At 46.5% G+C, this 10,435-nt stretch overlaps 1 protein-coding gene across 2 annotated transcripts in view; it reads right to left on the bottom strand.

Annotated features, from left to right (window-relative positions):
• Window positions 1-10,435, bottom strand: part of LOC106594717 (thrombospondin type-1 domain-containing protein 4) — an 85,458-nt gene that overhangs the window by 29,395 nt on the left and 45,628 nt on the right. For both annotated transcript variants that reach the window (XM_045718869.2, XM_045718870.2), the window contains exon 5: window positions 9,315-9,414. In XM_045718869.2, coding sequence (XP_045574825.1) covers window positions 9,315-9,414 — 100 coding nt within the window. The remainder of the gene's footprint in view (window positions 1-9,314; window positions 9,415-10,435) is intronic.

Genomic DNA, 10,435 nt, shown 5'->3' with positions numbered 1-10,435 from the left:
CCTCTGTCCATCACTCTGTCCTCCCTCTGTCCATCACTCTGTCCATCCCTCTGTCCTCCCTCTGTCCATCACTCTGTCCATCCCTCTGTCCATCACTCTGTCCATCCCTCTGTCCTCCCTCTGTCCATCACTCTGTCCATCCCTCTGTCCTCCCTCTGTCCATCACTCTGTCCATCCCTCTGTCCTCCCTCTGTCCATCACTCTGTCCATCCCTCTGTCCTCCCTCTGTCCATCACTCTGTCCATCCCTCTGTCCTCCCTCTGTCCTCCCTCTGTCCATCACTCTGTCCATCCCTCTGTCCTCCCTCTGTCCATCGCTCTGTCCATTGCTCTGTCCTCCCTCTGTCCATCACTCTGTCCATCCCTCTGTCCTCCCTCTGTCCATCGCTCTGTCCATTGCTCTGTCCTCCCTCTGTCCATCACTCTGTCCATCCCTCTGTCCTCCCTCTGTCCATCGCTCTGTCCATTGCTCTGTCCTCCCTCTGTCCATTGCTCTGTCCATTGCTCTGTCTACTCAACCTCCCTCCTTTTCTTTTTACAACTCTTTCTCTCTGCCACTGTTCTCTCTATCTTTCTCAATTTGAGTCCCCTCCATATTTCCTTCCCTTCTCCATCATTGCAGTCCTCTCTCTCCCTTTCTCTCATCCACTCTGCATCGCTCCCTCTCTCTCTCTCCCTCCCTCTCTCTCTCCCTCTCTGCTGAGCTTAGTGTTCAGACAGTGTGAACATACGTAGTCTAAATATACTTCCCGGCTATCGCTGGCTCTAAACAAACTCCGGAGAGAGAGAAAGAGAGAGGGAGCGAGACAGGAAGTGGGGAGGACGAGTACTCAGAGGGGATGAGAGCTGCAAAAAAAGAAAAACAACACCTGCACACCCCAACGTAAATACCACAATGCTAACTTTTATAAACTCAGCAAAAAAAGAAATGTCCCTTTTTCAGGACCCCGTCTTTCAAAGATAATTAGTAAAAATCCAAATAACTTCACCGATCTTCATTGTAAAGGGTTTAAACACTGTTTCCCATGCTTGTTCAATGAACCATAAACAATTAATGAACATGCACCTGTAGAACGGTCGTTAAGACACTAACAGCTTACAACCGGTAGACAATTCAAATCAAATCAAATGTATTTGTCACATACACATGGTTAGCAGGTGTTAATGCAAGTGTAGCGAAATGCTTGTGCTTCTAGTTCCGACCATATAGTAATATCTAACAAGTAATCTAACAATTCCACAACAGCTACCTTGTACACACAAGTGTAAAGGAATGAATACAAATATGTACATAAAAATATATAAATGAGTGATGGCCGAACGGCATAGGCAAGATGTAATAGATGGTATGGAGTACAGTATATACATATGAGATGAGTATTGTAGGGTATGAAAACATATAAAGCAGCATTGTTTAAGGTGGCTAGTGATACATTACATCAGGATGGCAAGATGCAGTAGATGGTATAGAGTACAGTATATACATATGAGATGAGTAATGTAGGGTATGTAAACATTATATAAAGTGGCATTGTTTAAAGTGGCTAGTGATACATCTAATTACATCAAGATGGCAAGATGCAGTAGATGGTATAGCGTACAGTATATACATGAGATGAATAATGTAGGTTATGTAAACATTATCTAATATAAATAATATAAAGTGGCTAGTGATAAATTGATTACATCAATTTTCCCATTATTAAAGTGGCTTGAGTTGAGTCAGTATGTTGGCAGCAGCCACTCAATGTTAGTGATGGCTGTTTAACAGTCTGATGGCCTTGAGATAGAAGCTGTTTTTCAGTCTCTCGGTTCCAGCTTTGATGCACCTGTACTGACCTCGCCTTCTGGATGTTAGCGGGGTGAACAGGCAGTGGCTCGGGTGGTTGCTGTCCTTGATTATCTTTTTGGCCTTCCTGTGACAGCGGGTGGTGTAGGTGTCCTGGAGGGCAGGTAGTTTGCCCCCGGTGATGCGTTGTGCAGACCTCACTACCCTCTGGAGAGCCTTCCGGTTATGGGCGGAGCAGCTGCCGTACCAGGCGGTGATACAGCCCGACAGGATGCTCTCGATTGTGCATCTATAAAAGTTTGTGAGTGTTTTTGGTGACAAGCCAAACTTCTTCAGCCTCCTGAGGTTGAAGAGGCGCTGCTGCACCTTCTTCACCACGCTGTCTGTGTGGGTGGACCATTTCAGTTTGTCTGTGATGTGTACGCAGAGGAACTTAAAACTCTCCACCCTCTCCACTACTGTCCCGTCGATGTGGATAGGGTGGTGCTCCCTCTGCTGTTTCCTGAAGTCCACGATCATCTCTTTTGTTTTGTTGACGTTGAGTGAGAGGTTATTTTCCTGACACCACACTCCGAGTGCCCTCACCTCCTCCCTGTAGGCCGTCTCGTCGTTGTTGGTGATCAAGCCTACCACTGTAGTGTCACCTGCAAACTTGATGATTGAGTTGGAGGCGTGCATGGCCACACAGTCGTGGGTGAACAGGGAGTACAGGAGAGGGCTGAGAACGCACCCTTGTGGGGACCCAGTGTTGAGGGTCAGCGGGGTGGAGATGTTGTTACCTACCCTCACCACCTGGGGGCGGCCTGTCAGGAAGTCCAGGACCCAGTTGCACAGGGCGGGGTCGGGACCCAGGGTCTCGAGCTTAATGACGAGATTGGAGGGTACTATGGTGTTAAATGCTGAGCTGTAATCGATGAACAGCATTCTTACATAGGTATTCCTCTTGTCCAGATGGGTTAGGGCAGTGTGCAGTGTGATGGCGATTGCGTCTTCTGTGGACCTATTGGGTCGGTAAGCAAATTGGAGTGGGTCTAGGGTGTCAGGTAGGGTGGAGGTGATATGATCCTTGACTAGTCTCTCAAAGCACTTCATGATGACGGAAGTGAGTGCTACGGGGCGATAGTCATTTAGCTCAGTTACCTTAGCTTTCTTGGGAACAAGAACAATGGTGGCCCTCTTGAAGCATGTTGGGACAACAGACTGAGATAAGGATTGATTGAATATGTCTGTAAACACACCAGCCAGCTGGTCTGCACATGCTCTGAGGACGCGGCCGGGGATGCCGTCTGGGCCTGCAGCCTTGCGAGGGTTAACACGTTTAAATGTTTTACTCACATTGGCTGCGGTGAAGAAGAGCCCGCAGGTTTTGGTAGTGGTCCGTGTCAGTGGCACTGTATTGTCCTCAAAGCGAGCAAAGAAGTTGTTTAGTCTGTCTGGGAGCAAGACATCGTGGTCCGCGACGGGGCTGATCTTTCTTTTGTAGTCCGTGATTGACTGTAGACCCTGCCACATACCTCTCGTGTCTGAGCCGTTGAATTGCGACTCCACTTTGTCTCTGTACTGACGCTTAGCTTGTTTGATTGCCTTGCGGAGGGAATAGCTACACTGTTTGTGTTCGGTCATGTTTCCGGTCACTTTGCCCTGATTAAAAGCAGTGGTTCGCGCGTTCAGTTAAGGTCACAGTTATGAAAACGTAGGACACTAAAGGGTCCAGCCTTTCTACTGACTCTGAAAAACACCAAAAGAAAGATACCCAGGGTCCAAGCTCATCTGCGTGAACGTGCCTTAGGCATGCTGCAAGGAGGCATGAGGACTGCAGATGTGGCCAGGGCAATAAATTGCAATGTCCGTACTGTGAGACGTCTACGACAGTGCTACAGGAAGACAGGACGGACAGCTGAGCTGACAATGCCACCAGCCATACTGCTCGTTCTGTGCGTGATTTCCTGCAAGACAGGAATGTCAGTGTTCTGCCATGGCCAGCGAAGAGCCCGGAGCCCCAATTCCATTGAGCACGTCTGGGACCTGTTGGATCAGAGGGTGAGGGCTAGGGCCATTCCCCCCAGAAATGTCCAGGAACTTGCAGGTGCCTTGGTGGAAGAGTGGGGTAACATCTCACAGGAACTGGCAAATCTGGTGCAGTCCATGAGAAGGAGATTCACTGTAGTACTTAATGCAGCTGGTGGCCACACCAGATACTGACTGTTACTTTTGATTTTGACCCCCCCCCCCTTTGTTCAGGGACACATTATTCAATTTCTGTTAGTCACATGTCTGTGGAACTTGTTCAGTTTATGTCTCAGTTGTTGAATCTTGTTATGTTCATACAAATATTTACACATGTTAAGTTTGCTGAAAATAAACGCAGTTGACAGTGAGATGACGTTTGTTTTTTTGCTGCGTTTACATACTGTAAGAAGACAGGAATATATAGGAACTATTTATGTAAATGTGATAGATACTGTAGTTATTACTGTATAACATAGTAGTATTATAATTAAGCAATATGGCCCGAGTGGGTGTGGTATATGGCCAATATACCACGGCTTATGGCTGTTCTTATGCACGATGCAACGCGGAGTGTCTGGATACAGCCCTTAGCAGTGGTATATTAGTCATAAACCACAAACCCCCGAGGTCCCTTATTGCTATTATAAACAGGTTACCAACGTAAATAGAACAGTAAACAAGGAGTTTTTCAGCCAATCAGCATCCAGGGTTGGAAGGACTCAGTTTATACTATACATGTCATGGGATGCACTTGTTCTACTGTTGAAGTTTTTGTGCATGGAACACCATGCACATCCTAGTGCTATGAATGAACACCATGCACATCCTAGTGCTATGAATGAACACCATGCACATCCTAGTGCTATGAATGAACACCATGCACATCCTAGTGCTATGAATGAACACCATGCACATCCTAGTGCTATGAATGAACACCATGCACATCCTAGTGCTATGAATGAACACCATGCACATCCTAGTGCTATGAATGAACACCATGCACATCCTAGTGCTATGAATGAACACCATGCACATCCTAGTGCTATGAATGAACACCATGCACATCCTAGTGCTATGAATGAACACCATGCACATCCTAGTGCTATGAATGAACACCATGCACATCCTAGTGCTATGAACATTGTCATGACTGAATTCTGGAAAGAAATTAAATAAATCACTGTGTAGCTAGCATGTAGTGATATTAAAAATAACTATTTACATGAGCACAATTGATTGACACTACAAGTTAGTTTAAGGGTCAGGTACAGTATATAGTCTGTGTAAATATCCTGTATGTTGAGTTCAGTTGTGTGGAGCAGGAACACCAGTTAGTAAACACAGACGTCCAGTATGTACACAGAGGAAGTGAGTGGAGTGTTCTGTTGGCAAAGGGACATAATGTATATACACCTGTAAATATATGTACGCTGCACACACACACACACACACACACACACACACACACACACACACACACACACACACACACACACACACACACACACACACACACACACACCTGAGTCTCTAGACACTTATTAGACAAACACTTTAATTCTGTTTACTTCAGAGAGATTAATGGTCTTGTAATGTTAGTAATATTACCCACACAACATCTCAAGTGCACACACACCCTCCCCCCTCACACACACACACACTCACCCCTCATACCCAACACACACTTACCCCCCCACGCCCAACACACACTCACCCCCCACGCCCAACACACACACACACACCCGGGGAAAGGCTTTGTCTGTTTGTGCAGACAGCTTGTCTCTTCAGTCCTACCCCGACTGTGACTCTTTCAACATAGATATAAGCTCAGTCCACATAGATCCGCCCTACCCTAACCATGAATTTCTCTCAACATAGATATACAGCCTGAATCCTCATAGAGCAGCCCTAACCTGACCATGACTCTCAGCATAGATATACAGCCTCAGTCCACATAGATCAGCCCTACCCTGACCATGACTCTCAACATAGATATACAGCCTCAGTCCACATAGATCAGCCCTACCCTGACCATGACTCTCTCTTAACATAGATATGCAGCCTCAGTCCACATAGATCAGCCCTACCCTGACCATGACTCTCTCTTAACATAGATATGCAGCCTCAGTCCACATAGATCAGCCCTACCCTGACCATGACTCTCTCTCAACATAGATATGCAGCCTCAGTCCACATAGATCAGCCCTACCCTGACCATGACTCTCTCTCAACATAGCATATGCAGCCTCAGTCCACATAGATCAGCCCTACCCTGACCATGACTCTCTCTTAACATAGATATGCAGCCTCAGTCCACATAGATCAGACCTACCCTGACTATGACACACTCTCTCTCAACATAGATATACAGCTTCAGTCCACATAGATCAGACCTACCCTGACCATGACTCCCCTCAGTAGCTATACAGCCTCAGTCCACATAGATCAGACCTACCCTGACTATGACCTCTCTCTCAAGATAGCTATACAGCCTCAGTCCACATAGATCAGACCTACCCTGACCATGACTCTCTCTCAACATAGATATACAGCCTCAGTCCACATAGATCAGACCTACCCTGACCATGACACTCTCTCTCTAACATAGATATGCAGCCTCAGTCCACATAGATCATCCCTACCCTGACCATGACTCTCTCTCAACATAGATATACAGCCTAAGTCCACATAGATCAGACCTACCCTGACTATGACTCTCTCTCAACATAGATATACAGCCTCAGTCCACATAGATCAGACCTGCCCTGACTATGACTCCCCTCATAGCTATACAGCCTCAGTCCACATAGATCAGACCTACCCTGACGATGACTCTCTCTCAACATAGATATACAGCCTCAGTCCACATAGATCAGACCTGCCCTGACTATGACACACTCTCTCTCAACATTGATATACAGCCTCAGTCCACATATATCAGACCTACCCTGACCATGACTCTCTCTCAACATAGATATACAGCCTCAGTCCACATAGATCAGCCCTACCCTGACCATGACTCTCAACATAGCTATACAGCCTCAGTCCACATAGATCAGACCTACCCTGACGATGACTCTCTCTCAACATAGATATACAGCCTCAGTCCACATAGATCAGACCTACCCTGACCATGACACACTCTCTCAACATAGATATGCAGCCTCAGTCTACATAGATCAGACCTACCCTGACCATGACTCTCTCTCAACATAGATATACAGCCTCAGTCCACATAGATCAGCCCTACCCTGACCATGACTCTCTCTCAGCATAGATATACAGCCTCAGTCCACATAGATCAGCCCTACCCTGACCATGACTCTCTCTCAGCATAGATATACAGCCTCAGTCCACATAGGTCAGCCCTACCTTGACCATGACTCTCTCTCAACATAGATATACAGCCTCAGTCCACATAGATCAGACCTACCCTGACCATGACACTCTCTCTCAACATAGCTATACAGACTCAGTCCACATAGATCAGCCCTACCCTGACCATGACTCTCAACATAGATATACAGCCTCAGTCCACATAGATCAGCCCTACCCTGACCATGACTCTCTCTCAACATAGATATACAGCCTCAGTCCACATAGATCAGCCCTACCCTGACCATGACTCTCAACATAGCTACACAGTCTCAGTCCCCCATACTGTAGATCAGGTCAGGTCATTTGGGGTGTCAGGTAGCCTAGTGGTTAGAGCGTTGGACCAGTAACCGAAAGGTTGCTTGATCGAATCCCCGAGCTGACAAGGTAAAAATCTGTCATTCTGCCCCTGAACAAGGCAGTTAACCCACTGTTCCTAGGCTGTCATTGTAAATAAGAATTTGTTCTTAACTGACTTGCCTAGTTAATTAAAGGTTAAATAAATAAAATTGGTGAGGAAAAACTCCTGGCTTCAATCAGAGAAACAATAGAGCCATATAGCCTACAGGTTAGAGAGAAGGACCAATAGCCAGTGGGTTGTTGGGTCAAATTTCAGAAGCCTTCTCCTGCTGTTGTTAATAAGCAGCAACACACTCCAGTCCACAGGTACTAGACGGAGGCCCTGTGCTGCCTCCAGCCTCCAGCCTCACTAACATGCTATGTGTTGTGTTCCTGTGTGTTCTAGATCTCCGGTCTCATAGATCAGTGGTTTGCTAGCTCTACGCTTCCTGGTCTATGTAGCTCTATGATGTCATAGTTCTGTCAGCAGAGGGGCTGTAGCCAACTGATAAAGCGGTCACATTTACACACACACACACACACTAGCGCACTCAGGACAATTTACATGGTAGTTTTCCCAGACACACACACACACACACACAGGAGCACACATAAGCTCGCGGAAACACACACATATGCATTAATCTGTCAGGACAGTGACAAATTCTTGATGATATCATTCTACAGCTGTCTCTCTCTCTCTCCCTCCTCTCCCCCTTCATTCCTTTTTTCCCTTCGCTCACTTAATCCCTATGTATGTTTATAATTGTCCTCTCTTTTCCCCATCTCTCGTTCTTTCTTTTCTTTTCTCTGTCTTTCCCCAAATCTCTGTTTACAGTTGTCTCCCTCTCCCTCCCTCTAGTTCGGTCCTAAAACAAAGACAACTACTCACTCACACACATTCCAACACTCTCTCACATTCTAACACTCTCTCACATTCTCTCATTCTGTCCAACAAATACACGTGCATATGCACGCACGCACGCACGCACGCACGCACGCACGCACGCACGCACGCACGCACGCACGCACGCACGCACACACACACACACACACACACACACACACACACACACACACACACACACACACACACACACACACACACTCTCTCTCTCTCCCTTAATCTTGTCCCACTGTCCCCTCTCTCTCCTGCCCTCCTTCTCTCTGTCTTTATCTCACTCAGTAGGAATCTCTCTGCTCAGTCAGTGATGGGAGGAGAAGCTTGACAGGAGAAAGAAAGTGAACGAGGGATGTTGGACAAATGAGAGGAAAAACAGAGGAGGGAATGTTTTGTGAGAACAAGGGTATATAGAGTTTTCGCCCTCTCCCTTTCTCTCGCTCCATCACTTTTCCCCCCTCTCTCTCTCTCTCCTCTCTTTTTATACTGCCCTCCAAAATATATCTGGAACCACCAATCAGAATGTGAGTTGCAGTGGATTGGGCAGGCCAGGGGAGGTTTGTCAAACACCTAAACAATGGCCTTACTTAAACAATCATATACACAACAACTACATACACATTAACATGTGTGTGTGCATGTGTGTGTGTCTGTGTCTGCATGTCTGCGTGTGTGTGTGTGTGTGTGTGTGTGTGTGTGTGTGTGTGTGTGTGTGTGTGTGTGTGTGTGTGTGTGTGTGTGTGTGTGTGTGTGTGTGTGTGTGTGTGTGTGTGTGTCTGCATGTCTGTGTGTGTGTGTGTGTGTGTGTGTGTGTGTGTGTGTGTGTGTGTGTGTGTGTGTGTGTGTGTGTGTGTGTGTGTGTGTGTGTGTGTGTGTGTGTGTGTGTGTGTGTGTAACTTACCCTCAGTGAAAGGTTCCCAGTCGTACAGTCTGCCCATAAACTCCTGGTTGTTGTAGGAAGCACACTGCTCTGCTCTGGAGTCTCCACCTCCTACACATACCTGACAGACAGAGGGAGGGAGGGAGGGAGGGAGGGAGGGAGGGAGGGAGGGAGGGAGGGGGAGGGAGGGGGGGGGGGGCAAATACATGTCAGTAGTGTAGATCCAAAGTATTGACAATCGAGGCTACAATATCATGCGTAACCCTAAGTACCCTAGGTGGATAGAAAAAAGAAAAGGGAGAGAGGAAAATGAAGAGATATAATTGACAGAGAAGAGATGAGAGAGAGTCATACAAATTAAGAGGGCAAGCATAAAATGGGAGAGAGGTATTAGTCAGACACACACACACACACACACACCATTGTCTCATGATCGCTCTGATAGTGGGCCGATGCACTAAGCAGCATATGGAAATAATAGACTCTCTGGGATCAGCCACATAAATCCACCCAGCTTTTCTATCCAACACTGAGCTGTGTGTGTGTCTGAGTGTGTGTCTGAGTGTGTCTATGCACGTGCGAGTCAGGCCAATAGAGAAGTACTGGAGACAGTTTGAGCATTCTAAAGGGAGTGAGGAGAGTGAAACTACAGTTGGAGTCTAACCCTGCACAGCTGATATATTACTCCTATAGAGGAAGAGTGAAGATCATAGTACTGACTCACTTTAACCCCCAGAGGGACACACACACACAAAGCACTAATAAAGAGGGCAGAAGGAGTTCAGTTACTAAGTGACAGTACTTACTCACAGTGTTAATACTAGAAACGCCTGAAGCCTTCGGCATGCTTCAGTTCAGCCTTCACCTAGCCGAGGACCCAACAAAGGTGCTCTCATACTCCCTTAAAAGACCTTTGCGTTAAAATGTAGAAAAAACTGCAATAGTACTGTTTGTCCGTCTTGAGACGCCATAGCCAGTATACACTTCCTGAAAATAGTCAGAATTACTGTTTTTCCCAATTGTATACACACTAAAATTGGAACTTGAAACGCAATCACCGAAACCTGAAACTCATGTACCAAATCCTTAAACCAAGTCTGCAAAATTGCAAGCACAATTCCTGCTTTACACTTTTCAATTCT

Source organism: Salmo salar, chromosome 05 (genome assembly GCF_965601325.2).
Source record: "Salmo salar chromosome 05, fSalSal1, whole genome shotgun sequence".
Taxonomy (NCBI): domain Eukaryota; kingdom Metazoa; phylum Chordata; class Actinopteri; order Salmoniformes; family Salmonidae; genus Salmo; species Salmo salar.
Note: the sequence above shows the minus strand (reverse complement) of the source record. Positions and strands in the feature narration are given on the sequence as shown.